General features: G+C 35.1%; 1 protein-coding gene across 11 annotated transcripts in view; it reads left to right on the forward strand.

Moving 5' to 3' along the window:
• Positions 1-14,821, forward strand: part of LOC132908706 (uncharacterized) — a 159,325-nt gene that overhangs the window by 107,301 nt on the left and 37,203 nt on the right. For all 11 annotated transcript variants that reach the window (XM_060962952.1, XM_060962943.1, XM_060962951.1 and 8 more), the window contains 8 exons: positions 838-974; positions 1,317-1,754; positions 3,224-3,446; positions 4,223-4,625; positions 5,360-5,501; positions 6,435-6,612; positions 7,050-7,254; positions 7,379-7,490. In XM_060962952.1, coding sequence (XP_060818935.1) covers positions 842-974; positions 1,317-1,754; positions 3,224-3,446; positions 4,223-4,625; positions 5,360-5,501; positions 6,435-6,612; positions 7,050-7,254; positions 7,379-7,490 — 1,834 coding nt within the window. In that variant the 5' untranslated portion in view covers positions 838-841. The remainder of the gene's footprint in view (positions 1-837; positions 975-1,316; positions 1,755-3,223; positions 3,447-4,222; positions 4,626-5,359; positions 5,502-6,434; positions 6,613-7,049; positions 7,255-7,378; positions 7,491-14,821) is intronic.

Raw genomic sequence — 14,821 nt, forward strand, 5'->3', positions numbered from 1 at the left:
GGTCTATTTGAGTCTGCAAAGTTTGAAAAAGAAAAACGCATCTTCAGTTTTCCTATCCGTTTTCTGATATAACTTCTTTGAAAAACTTCGATGCAGGGATGTGAAAGTAGAAACTTCGCCCCTTCAAACGACCTCGTGTGTGTGCTGTTTCAAGAGCTTTTTTCACGGAGTTAGAACAGTTGAAAGATCAATAATTTTTCGGGCAAAATTTAATGGTCCCTCAATTTGTATTTTATTTAAAATGTTTGAAATTTTATTTACATAAAATCCGAATAATATTCTATCTTAAGATCGTATTCAATCCAAACAACTAATTACGTTCAATATGTAAAGAACGCAGACTGTTTCGTCAAATGCAGAAATTGAAATATACAAATGAAACATTAAATACGTTATCAACATTCTAAATTTCTACCTTTCGAATCATTAGTTTAAAAATCAATGAAAAATTCCAATATAAAGGAAGAAACAAAAGGAACCTTTAGCAATGTAAATTCCATCAACCTTCTGCGAGAACTTTCAGTAGTATCGTGAACGCAGTAGCTTGCTCGAAAAGTGAACTCGATTACGCTTCATCTTCGTTTCGTTCTCCTTTTCTGGTCGATGGAGACAGCGTCTCGCGACTTTTCAAGCATGAAAATGATCCTAGAAAGATCCACGTAGAGGGTAGCGAAGAAAACCACGATCTCGATCGAGTGTCACTTCACAAACGCTCTGTTGGCATGGCCTGGATTCACGTAAAACTCTATCGTTGAAACGTTGCACCCTTTCACATTCAGTTAATTCCGCCTATTCCCGACGAAATATCAGTGCTTATACGTGACATTTCGATTTCAGGACCATGACAGCGATCTGTTTCGTGTGTAACCTACCGATCCTGAGCCATCAGGTTGGTCTGGTATGGCAAGGAGGAAACGGCTGGGACGATCTAGTGCGGGAACAGGTGGAGGAATCTACTTTGAGGCAACGTCTTGGTGGGTATTCCTCTTAAGCAAATGTTCTCTTAAGTAACGTATTACGTTTGTTATTTTCGTATTTCGTATAACACCTCTCGAGGACTTTATGGATTTTTTTGAAAAGTAATTTGATTTCTAAAAATAAAAATGTGAGGAATCTGTAACATTAAAACCCGCAATTTGCGTCGTTAGACCCAAAGAATTCTCCATAGCAAACTTCGCATCGCAATTCTTTCTTTTCCTAAAAAAAAAAAAAAAAAAAAAAAAAAAATCATCGTACTTTCAAAAAAATAAATAAAACATCCAATGAAATGAAACATAAAATACAAATACCTTATATATTTATTTGTCATCGTTCAGGAACCGGGAGACGCGACTCGGCGACACAGATCACGTCTATATCGCCGCCGAATGAGCCACAGGAATCCTCCACGACGAATCAGCGTCGTCGAAGATCCAGCTTGGCGCAGTTGACGGACATTTTGCGGGAATGGAGCGGCGGTGGCGCTTCCACAAAGAGCGAACGCGGAAATAAATTGTATCGTCGCGAAACATTGGCCGATATCGCGAAATCTTTGCCCTGGTCCAGACAGACGACCACGGATGCAAGCCATTTGGAAAGACTGCGCAAGAGACGCGAAAGCTCAGTCGATAGTGGGATTAGAAGCCAGGCGTCGACGAAATCGAGGAAAGATTCGACGATCAGCGAACTTAAGAACGATATTGCCAGGCTGTGGGGGAAGAAAGAGACTCCACAGGCGCAACCACCTCCTACGGTTATTTCGCCTACTTATCGAGGTTAGTTGGTCGAATGTTCCATAATATTCATTTTATCATACTGACCAAGTCTCAAGTCCTTATATTTCGTAATTATTAGATTATAGATTGTTAGACGTTTATAGGAAATTTGATGTAAAATTTACAATGCATATAATACTCAGAAATATATCAAATATTTCAAATGGAACACTTATTATAACGTTTAACGAATAAAACAATTTTTTACCTAGTTTCCATGTAATTATATTCAGAAAATTTTGAATGTTCATGAATGTCCGCAATGTAGTAACTACGAAAACCACGGGTTTTTCGTGAAATTAATTTTGTTCATTTTTATCGTGTAATTTTAATTCTGTAGATTTTCCAAGACCGAGCGATATTTCTGAATTTCTTATTCTATAGAATTGGAAAGAACGAGATCTCAATCTGTTTTATAACGCCATATAGATTCGACAGAACGAGTGTATTCTATGAATTTACAATTTTACTTCGATTAGGATGTAAGAATGTATACAAGTAACGTAAAATTGATTTATGAAATTCAGTTTGTTTTATCGTCAGTCTTCTACTTTTATATAAAAGAATTTAGCAGTTCTAACGACTTGTACAATTTCACTAACTCGTAATATCGAATCAATTGTACAAAAGATGTTGAACAGATGGAGGAGATGTTGAAAATTTGAAAAGACATTATTATTATAAATAAATAGACATTAAGGTGATAGTTATATATTATACATTATATAGGATTAGGTTGCCGTTATATAAATTGATTATGTGACGTTGAAAATTGATGCGTCTAAAATCGTACGTTATCAATATTATGAATAACCCAATTTCGTGGATCATGTTGTGTGCATTAATAGAATAACCAAATACTGATCCCAAAGTATTGGTTATTGCTCAATCACGCGATTATTTGATACGCGCGCGCTATTTCCATAATGATATACAATATCAGTTTAATATTATGAAATCAATTATAATTTCTATCGTTGCAAAAAGGAAAAAAGTATTAGCTTGATGCAATTAATTATTGATGTACGATTATTTACCAAACAATTTGCTAAGATAATACATTACTGAATTGACTTATCGTTTAATTTGTTGGTTCCACGGATCAAATACAGATCTCGAACTTTTAATTTGTATAAGTTATTCGTGAAACTTTATTCGTTTTGCTGATCTTATTATGCAAGAGAATTTATTAGTACTAATAATTTGTGAATTGTTATTTCCAACATTTCACTGATAATATTAATTCGAATACCAGATGTGTGCAATTGTGCTGGTATAAATAAATGATGTATAATAAAATAATAGTTTTTCAATTTATTAATAAATGAAAACAATAGAGTTCTTTTAATATAAAAATCTTTATAGAACATTGTTTCAAAAGAAAAAATTTCACCCAATATAAAATCCATGAGAAAGCTATTTAATTTTGAAAACTCTTTTAATAGTCGAATAATTAAAATATTTTTCAGGCTCCAGTGATCCGAGAGGTTCTCGACGCGGTTCTGGTGAGAGTGGAAGAACCAAAAGCCAAGGAGAACGAAAGCATACTTGCAGTCGTCACAGACGCAGGCAGTCGCAGCAATCACAGCAATCGGTGGACAGTAGTAGCGGCATGATGCCGACGAAATATTATAGAAGCGATCAAAGACCGAGCGCTTCCAGCACTGACAGCGCAGCCAGCAATGCTGTCAGGTACATAACGTCCACTTAACATTCGCATTCGAGTCTCTGGTTTCGATTGCGTATATGCGAACTTGTCTCTGATGGGGGCAATTCTGGAGGAAGGAATTTAATTATCTTGTTGCTGATTCCGAATAATCTCCTGTAGAGTAGAGGAAACGATTAGCTTTGAATGCTACTGACATGTTATGTACGTGAGTCAGGTTGATTTTAGATATAGATTACTTTGAAAATAATTATTCTACAATTGTAGTAAAACGTAGAATTTTTACCTGAGGAACTGAAAGTTCATTTAATTTCATTTCACATAAACATAACAGTTCATTTATTAACAAGGAAGTTGCAAGACAAATTCTTAGAGTATTTTTTTTATCTTATAATACAAAGATATATTCTGTTATTCTATCGCGTGTAATTGTAATATATTGTAGCCTTTTTATAATATGCAGTATTTATATGAATCGAGTGAACTTGGAATGAAGTCTTTATTCATAAATTCAAATAAATTCAATTTAATTTAAATAGCGCGATTAGTCTGAACGACGCTTAAACCTTATAATTTCAGGAGTTTGCATCATTCTGGGTATCCACTTTCCATTTTGGTATTCATTAAAAGTCAAATTATTTATAAGAAATTTCAAGTGAAGTAATTTACACGAATATTTTTATGGGTTGAAGAATTATTATTGATGAACCTAAATTATTTCAATTCCAATAATTTGACTAATCTAAATAAAACTTAAACACAAAAATTTTACGAATCTAATAAAGTAACGTTTTATAATCAGGGAACACTTGGAAGCGCGCAATTCCATGGATAAAAGCGACCGATCGAGCAGCATCGAAGGCAAGACACCCGTGACATCTAGTACTGAGTCGAAAACGTCGACCACTACCACAACAGTCTCGTCAACAATCGCTACAATAACGACCACGTCGGCTGCGTTAACCACGTCAACCTTAGATCCAAAGAGCGCCACAGAGAGCAGGAATCTAACTCTCGACTCATCAATCACACCCCCTACTATCGTGATGTCATCAGTGACACCACCAAGCGTTTCACCGACAGTTGGTAGTAACCTTCCGCTTCCCGGAACTTCCACTTCCGGTAGCTCCAGCCCTGTCGGTTCGCCAAATGTTAACACGCCAACGCATCCTTTGCTTAGCACTAGAAGAGACTCGACTACTCAGGTGAGGTATAGAAAAGTTTTGTTAACACGTAGGAAGGAAGTTTAAGAAAAATTTCTGAAATTTAGAATACTTTTATTAAGTCGTAATACAGAAATCAAATATCCGCTTTTATTGTGCCATATTTTAAACTCTTTCTCTTTTAAATAAATATATTTATCTTTGGATATGTATCTTTATATATTATTTTAAGTCTGATAATTTTATCTTTAACAATATACAATTGTATCTTTTAACATCTTTATGTATAAATATACCTTCTCTATATTTCAGCAAAATTTTTGGACGTTTCAAAATTGGATATTACGTACATTAAAACTTAATACTCTTGGTTCATCTACTATTTATTTAGTTATTTAGTAATCCAATCTTCTATACGAAATAATAACGTGTGAAATATGGATAATATTGTTAGAAATTGCAAACTAAAAATAAAATTCGGTAGAATTCACAGATCGTTCAAAGTCGAACATTTCATATGTTACTACCTAATAATAGAGTATACATTTATTAATCCAGTCGCATGCACAACATAATAACGTATGAAATATGTTCAATGCTGTCAGAAACCTCAAAACAAAATTATGTTTCAATCTTCCTTCTCTGACAGACGTATCCGTATTAAATGATACGTCACGTTAAATGAAATAATAGCAGACACGTCTAGTTAGACGCAAAGTAGAAATAGAAACTAGATATTGAAACATTCTATTATTAAATTATCGATTCTGTTACAGTGCTATCAGAAGGGGAAGGAGCTTTCCCCAAACAAGGCGTCAAGATTAATACGACAATCGGCTGCTATAGACGAGTCGATGCCACCCGCACGGCATCGTCGCGGAAGTCAACCAACTTTGTCACCGGATACCGACGAAGGAGGTACAATCATTAACATCAACCATTATCGACCACTTTCATCCTTCGCAAATGAAACTATCAATGTAACTTTAAATATAAATACACGTATCTATGTCCTAATTACAGTCTTTTAACACTACCTGTATCTCTCTCTTTGTGCACGATGTTTCATTCTTCCAATCATTTTCGACCTAACTGTATTTTCACAAAATATCTCAAGTTTCAAATAGGTACAAATTCTTCTTGATATGCATGATTTCTCGTTTCAACTTTCTGTTCAACATTTTCCTAAAGTATAACAAATCCTTTCTCAAATCTGTTTAATTAGGTTTCAAGATCGCACGTACAGTGACTCGCATTAATATTCGACCACCACAGTGTGTTGTACTATACATTTCTTTGTAATTAATTCTTTATGTAAATTATATCAGGTAACGAGTTTACTACTCCTTGGTATATTATATAGATACTATAGTTGATTAGTTTTTAATATATTAACATAAATATCGTAGTTGATAGAGAAATATTTCTTACTTGTTTAACGTTCATACTTCTAAATAAAAAAGAAAATAAGTTAAATAATACTCAAAATGTAATATTCGAATATTAATGACGAAGGCTGAAAATATTGTGAAGATTGAATTCTGTTATGTGTATTTATATTTTATATTTGTAAATATAGTGTTTGTTTGTTAAAATGAGAGCGAAATTGAAACATAAAACTTCACAACAGGGTTGTAAAAATCATATCGTCTTTCCTCCACTTCCTGCTGTCGATAACTTTCATGTTTATCGTGTTCCTATTGTATTATTCGGAAAATCTAGATCTTCATCTTTCTTCCTTCCATTATTTCTTCAATTTATTCTTTCTTCTAACATAGTGTAAAATAAAATATAATGTAAAATTGTATGAGGATTAATAATAGGAGAGAATTTTGTGGGGGATGTTTGAAGGTCGGAGAGCTCGTAAAGATTCGTTAAGTCCGGATTCTGCCTCATATCCTCGGCGTCGGGACTCGAAGAGCCATCTGAGTCCAGACCGGGCTGTCGATAAAAGGGATATCAGTCCTATCAGAGAGAGATCTCAGCTGACAAGGCAGTCAATGTCTATGGCTGGTCGGTCGCCGCCCAGGTACCTGCATTTTATCGATTCTCGGTGGTGCTAGTAATGCGACTCTATCGATAGAGAACAGATTAGGAATTACAATTAGCAACGGAATTTAAAATTCGTCATTAGAGACTTCGCTACATTTTTATGAAGATAAAATACTACACTGCTTTCTTTTGCACTTTGTTTTCAATTTGATATGATACTTTGAATACCATACTTAATTTAATGTATATAAATGTATTTTTGTCTTCTTAATTTATCTTTTTCCAAGTTAAGAATAGTACAATTGAATAGAGAAAATTTCTTTTATATTTTTAAATTGTTACATGACTTACTTTTTCCTGCGGTTTTTCTTATGAAATTAAGTCGAAAATTTACATCTTATATCTTCAAATCGTTTTGTGATTTGTCTATGTTTTTAATATAAATTTAGTACGAATAAAAATTCTGCATTGTAGGTCGCCAGATAGCTCCTCTTGTTCTTCAAGAGACCCGAGTCCTTGTGCTCGTGCACCGGGAGGCATACCACATGCTCCAATAGCTAGAAGGCAGTCGACAACAGACGAGATATTTATTGCTCGTGGCTTTCGACGACAGAGTACCACGGAAGAAACAATAAGATGTCGAAATTTTAGAAGACAGAGCTCTCAAAGCGAAAAAATGGTTGGTTTTTTATTAATTAATTAACAAAATACTAAAATTTCCTTTTTGTTTGGGAATTGTTTTGATTTAATTATTGTTGGATAATAATTCTTGTCTGTTAATACATATTCTTGATTTTTATTAGGTTCAAAGATATCAAGGACGAAGAGACAGTTCCACTCAAATCACTGACGGAACATTCGCTACGATGTCTGTCGAGACATCGAACACTTTTTTCGATAGCAGTACCCAGACTGGTGAGTCATAAATTTCATAATTGGGCAAACTGCAACACGTGAGAAGGAAACTTGAAACTTGTATCCTGAAATACGAAAAATATTTCTCTATATAAATCATATATAATAGAGTGATAATAAATGGTCTCTGTTGGCCAATATTATTTCAAATCTCCCGCTCCGCGTTAAGTAGTATCGTTTGTACATTGTCAGACGCAAACGTCCTTTAAAAGGTATCACTTATTACAAACGAAAATGTACGATTATTTTATCATGATATTTGTTGTTTCTAATGAAATCATTACCTTATTTATATATCACAAATTCTTTATTTTCACATTTATTTCTCTCGATCAAGCGTATTTATTTAGGACTTAAATTAAATAATTTGAAGATTTTGCTGAATCTTTAACTATGTACGACATCAATTTAATTAAAAATATATTAATTATCCTACTTTCTACGTCAATTTCATTGCAATATCAAAATATATCTATATCAACGATAAAGGATTTCTAAAATAATTTATCACTTCTACTTAAATACTATTATTCTTATCTTAATTACACGATCTTGGAACTTCTGCTTTAGTATTGCTCGGTGAAATTACTAATCACACATACGTTAAGAATCCTCTCAAATCTTAATCGATCGACAAATTCACAAAGATACTATCAAAATTCAAGTCTAAATCTCCTTTCTCATCTCCACATCTGGAGCTTCAACGTCCATCAGTTTTCCTCGCAACTTTATCCCAATGTTCGAAACCCGTAACGCTCATAAGGTTCACAAAAGACCCGCAGAAGTTCACGAAACCATCCACTAGCGCCAAAAAATCCGCTCGAATTTCGCGCCTTCGATATATCTCTGTGAAGCGGAATCGAGCGGCAGCATGCGTCTTGGCAACGGCGCGGCGTTCGCCGTGTCCAGCCGGCGTCGCGACGCCGTGCAGCGTCTCCGTGGACGCAAGCGTGATGCCAGCTACTCTAGTTCCAATGGAGTGACACTGGGTGCATGACAGTCGACAACCAGCCGAAGAGGAAACCAGCCTCGATGAGCTGCTGCTTGTCGAGCGTGTGCGTGTACTTCTCGCGTCGAGACGTGTTTCCTGATTTCATCCTAGTGTCCTGGACGCTCAAACACCATCGTCGTATTAACGGCATGCAAAAAGCTCTGTGATCCTTGTAGCCATGCAATCCAACCGAACATAGTGATCGTGGATCGGCTTGTTGTCCAGATCGACGATCGAATAATTCAACATCCTTATACGCCTTCGAAGGATCAACATCTCCTGTGCCATCAAACTAACATCAAGGAAAAGGATGGATCAAGAATGATCGAGATTTTTCTGAATTATCTAGACACGAAGCTATGTTTTCACTAAAAAGCATCGTGTGTTGACAAGCTCCTCTCAAGGGATCACCTGTTCATCTGTACGCTGTGTTTACTTTAACGACGAGTCTATTTCGACGTGAATAAAATTGCATTCTTATTAGAAAAGATCTAATTTTGTCGGAGGATCCAGCTGTTCTATTGACCGGACGACAGCTTCGATTTTCCATTAGAAGGATGGGTGGTGCCCTTCAAACGATGATCGAGGAATCTTTCGAGGGATCGATCGACTGATCAGATCCCTTAGAAGCGTGTCCAGTCGCAGGACTTGCCCTGGATAGCGTTGTCCTTGGCAAAGCTAATTTCAACTGACCCAGTACCTGACTAGTGACAGGACGCAACCACTTGTGGCGGTGTGTGGCGGATATCGCGTATTGCGAACACTTGAAAGCCGGCTAACGTCCTTGCATATGGCATTTGGTTCCTTTAAATACGTTTTTGGGGGGGATAGAAATAATTTCGAAGGACTGTTCGATGGTTAAAAGCAGATTCTTTGGTCAGTGGTGCGCGCGTTCGATGTTTGCTTGCGTTCGCGGTGTACTCGTGTGACATGTGACGCGAAAACAAGGTGTGCAACGAGTGTGATGGGAAAAAGGACTCGTCATAGTGAAAGAGGATTCCGTTTGGCCAGCGACGGGATGAGGTTGCCGCTTTTCGTCGATTTGACGCTCCGTCGGAGGTAGGATTACTCGTCGTGTCATAGGACACGATGTATATATCATATTATTTACTATATCTTCGCTATATCTTTAACTTTTATGCTGCGTAGTTCATTCGTTAAAGTATTTTTTAAAAGAATTGATTCTACAGGATAGGAAAAAATTGCTTGATTCTTAAGATATTTTTGCTTTTTGCCTATTTGCATCGGTGTATATACAGTGCTTAGAAGTATTTGGACAAATTGGAAGAAAACGTGTCTTAACTATCTCTTTAAGAAATCTACCACGAACAGTAGTACAATTAAACGCACCACTCGACGACGAACCCACCTGTTTTAGGTATCGCTGTTTGATCTAATCACGATGGCCTTCCAATTATATATTCTGTCGATACAAAAAAAAAAAAAAACTATATATAATAATGATAATGTTAATGTTGAAAAACTAAAGAAGAACCCATTTTTAATCTTATTTATTGTTTATAAATTAAAGGATTTAAAAATGAGGGAGTTGCCCATGACCAACAAGAAAATTCGACAAAGTTTAATAATCATGACAAACTATATGTAATATTCTATTACGTATAACAGTAATGATTATATATAATAAAATTATTATAGACACGTTTTATCCGGACATCTTTTAGAGTAGCAATGTAGATTTTTATCAAATTCCATGTTAAAGAATAATAAATTTCAATGTTACCTTAACTATAGCCGAATTCTGCAGCGCAAAGGTTAAATTAATCACATCCATTTCTCGTGCACTAATTTTCCTAATTGTAGTCAATTTGTACTAACAGTACATGAATGTCACTAAACTATATAAATTAAAGAGCAACTAATGGCTAAAAGCAATACTTACCATCTTTCTATAAGATCATCAAATAATAAATTTTAATTACTAGTAATTACTCGCTCGTATATAAGCAATTCATCAATGTATTTACACGTTTTCATAAAAATCTTTAAATATTGGGAACTTACTATGCAGGAAGACTCTAATCTATATCTTAGAAACATTCTATCATTACTTACTAATTCCATCTTTGTTCTACCTCTTGTAAATTCTATCGCTATTTCAAATACCAATATTTCATTGAATATTTAGTCCTCTTAAAATCAGATTTGTCACGTTACAATGATAAATAATAATACAAAATGTATTCGTTATTTGTCAACACAAAATTCATAATTGTGTCCCTGTAATTAAATTACTGTATAAAATAGTGGCTCCCATCAAAACGTATACCTACGTTGAATAAGTGTGTGTTTATATGTCGATTCGACAAGAAGGTAGTAAATATTGCTTTTGACCACTAATTTCTGCAATGGAAATTAATATTCATACATTTCAATAACAATCATATATTATTGACGTACAGTTAAAAAAAAGTGCAGTGGCTGCGAAAAGTATTTTTACACATTATATATTACTTGGACCTTATTAATTACCTAATTAATTAGTACTTAAATGCTTCAACAAATACAACGGTGTACAAATGCTTTTCGTAGCCACTGTAAATCGTCTGAAGTGTTATAGACTAATGACCGATAACTATAACGTATATTTTTATTCCAATCTTAGCCTTTCGTTTCTTTTTCCTTTGTCAAGTAGTTTACATAGAAATGTCGATCGAATATTTATATCGGTGGTAAAACGTGCGGGAGAAATGCGTTTCGCGCGGCCGTTAAAAGAGCGGCGAGTATTTTCGTAGCACGGTTTTACGAGTCCCGTGATTAGCGGAGCGGAGAAACGCCGCTCGTTAGAATGCTTTCATTGTTGGAGCCACGTCAGAGGCTTCCTCCCGCGTGTTGAAAACACAACGCGTGCGTCCGTATGCATTATGACTGGCGTGGAACAGCTTTCGCAACGCGACTTTTATGGAAATTTTGTGATCAGCGTTGACAGGACGTTTCCATGAATCTCGCGATGTTTCGTTTACGCTCAGCTTTGATTAAATTCAAGGGAATTTCTAATTGCGATGCCGGACTCGTTTCTCGTCAGGTTTTTAATCTTCGTCTACGAGAAATGCATTTAACCAGAGATTCTGATAAAACTTCCAGTAAAATTGCATATTCAAGGAAATATCCTTGCTTAAGGATTTATGAGAAATAAACACGATTTCTAATTTTCAATTTCCAATTTTATACTAATCTTGGGATTTAACAACATTTTGAAACGTATTTCAGAAAAAGGAAGTTTCAGCAGTTACATTCTTCTTTCTGCAAAAATAAATGCATTTAATTAACAAAGCATGCATTATTCTTCTTAATGGGTATTAAAAGATATTCAAACACTTAACTTCTATTTTTTAATGGAATTTCATATAGGTATAAATAATTCTATTTTATAAAATTATAGAAGTAAACAAATTCTATTTTACGTATCATGGCAATAAATTGATTCTGTTATATATAAAATTTCGATTAATCTCTATGCGAATTCTCAGTTTTAACAGAATTTCTATACAAAATTATAATTACTTACCTAAAGGAATTTCATTATACCACCCTTTACGCGATTCTTTCAAACATTTGAGCGATTTTTCATGTCATTGAATCGCAAAGAAACAGTCACCATTCCACATTATTAAATCTCTACACGAATGCTAACTTTTATCTTAACTTCTACATAAATTGTCTTCCTTTCATTGCACAATCATCTCCATCGTTCAATCCTTTCACAAAGAAAATTCTTTTACCCAATCTCTCCTTTTAAATGCCCACTCTGCCATTCCTAAACTACTTATCGATTAACCACCAATCTGTAAAATATTCGAGCGATCTTTCGTTTCATTAAATCGTCACGAGTCGCTGTTACAATAACCGTTCGTATTTATCATCGCCCCTTTATTCATAGTAATGACAAAAGGAACTTCTGTTCGTTAGCGAGAACGAGAAGACGTTTCACGCGAAATTTGCAACGAAAATGTAAGTTTCATGCGATTCGCGTCGTCGCCAGCCAGAAGGCCGTTCATTACGTGAAAAGAAGAAGAAGAAGTCGGAATAACTCCGGACCGGAAGTCGTTACAACGCTTCTTCTGGCGCTCCCTGTTGCGCCAACCTCGAGTTTTCATTCCGTCCCGTGAATACTGTTCCCCTGTGATTATCGTCGAACAAGAAATTCTTGCTACGAAACGCTTTCGACGAAAGTTGGTCGGCTACCGCTTCGTTGTATTCCTTTCTATAGAGCTTTGACAATGAGTTTCTACCTTCGTGAATTTAATTACCGCGCTGGATCTCGCTGGGAACGTTGGACAATTGTCAGAGACATAGAATCTCTTACTTTGTAACAAATGGAAATATTTGTCTGCTGGTTTGTTAACTTCAAGGACGGTCCACTTTGGCTGATGGCTTGTTTCGAAGATCGTCGATCATATTTCTTTTTCATATTTGAGAAATTTTGAGGATAACTTCAAATGCGATTAGAGATTTGAGCGGCGTCTAAAATTAATATTTTACAATGAATATATGATGAGAATATAAAGGGTTTAAGATTTCAAAGATTCATAGTATTCATCTAAAGAAAGGAAAAATCCTGATAATATTTTATCTTATTAACAATATCGTGAAATCATATATAAACCTGCCGATGTAAATCAAAATGCTTGTTTACGTTTGTACATTTTATTTTCATACAAATCACAGATTGACGTACAATTTGAACCATTTTACCTTGAACCTTGTATTGTACGATATGAATTTTCTAAATTATAATTTGCAAGATTCATTGTAAATTTCCAAATGATAGTTTTCTCTTGTTTCTCCTTAATTAAGGTCAAAGTGAATAAATTGTGTTGCATTTGAATAATATACGAGTTAATATATACATGTTAAAAGAATTTATTTTACGAGCTAACCAGATTATTTTATGTTTAACGGGTATATATAGATTTATGTAGACATTATATATTTAATATGTGTAAACTTATCTCGTTAATCCACGAAAAATCAATTTCCGAAAATCCATCAGTCAGATTCACACAAAGATTTCACGCTACCTTTTAACAAACCTTTCCTTATCGAATAAACACGGGCTGACTCTCCACGTGGCGCATCCAGCGCACTTCCATTATCACAGCGGTTCATCGTTATTCCTCGTGACACTCTTGTCTCGAAGCCAACTTCTCCTCTTGGTCCATCGTCGATCTTCCATTCTATTCCACGCACCAAATAGAAAGAACACGAGAAAGAAGGAAAAGAAGAGGAAAAAAAAAAAGGAATTGGCCTTAATTCACGAACCGCAGACTAATGCAATCCTCCGGCAGTTCGCGGCTCCATTTCGAAATTGCGTCAGGGTTTGCTTCCGCATTCTCGTGTTGAAGCTCAGAATAATAAGGTGAAACATACTCTCATCCGCCCTTCTCACTCTTCGGCCAATTTCATCGTTCCTCTTCCTTTCATGCGATGGGCGGTTTCTTTCTTTTGTATTATACTTCTCCTCAGTTTTATTTTTCTGACTCTCAATGGAAGAATAGGGGAAAGATAGTGTTGTGTTTTAACAAGTGACGGCTATAAGGCCGAAAAATTGTAGATATCATTTCTTTATATACATATATTCATGAAAATATGTTTTGCAGAAAATTGCACTGTTATTTTCCAACTGTGACCTTTCATGTGTGAGTTATAAAGGTGCTGTCACACAGCGACGTATTTGTATTGAAAAGTTGAACGAAATTATTTTTGTATGTATTGCCACTACGAAAGGTATTTGCACGTGCCCCTGTTTTCCAGTGAAGCGTTTTCTCTACCAGCTTCTATATTTCATTTTCACAATATCGAATTCTTGCGATCGTATGATAACGTTAAATGACACGAAATTTAATATGCTTGGACCTAGTTTGTTGACCTATGTTGATCTATGGAAGAATTCGCAGGGTATCCTGATGGTACAATCGGGCATGGGATGATTCTACGTTAGAGAATAAGTCGAAGACATAGAATAACATTTTTTCGTATAACGCTTCATTTACGAGAGAATTGATTTTGAGAATTTGTCAAGCACATTTAAACTTGGCTATGTACCGACTATGAGTGAACAATCAACAGGAGGTTGCGTTACATGCGAAAAATGTGAAATAAAATTTTCCCATTTAAGGCTCATTTTCAAGCAGATAAAGTTTGAATATATTTAGTTTAAGAACTGGTCTACTGCACACGTGTGATACATTTTGAAATTTATTTTTCTCGAAAACAAAGCATCTTGCGAAAAATATTTATCCTACATTTTCGACTTATTTTCACCTGCAGTTTAACCTTCTGACGATTATTTATTTCTGTTCAGTTAATTGGCAAAGTT

This window comes from Bombus pascuorum, chromosome 7 (assembly GCF_905332965.1).
Source record: "Bombus pascuorum chromosome 7, iyBomPasc1.1, whole genome shotgun sequence".
Taxonomy (NCBI): Eukaryota; Metazoa; Arthropoda; class Insecta; order Hymenoptera; family Apidae; genus Bombus; species Bombus pascuorum.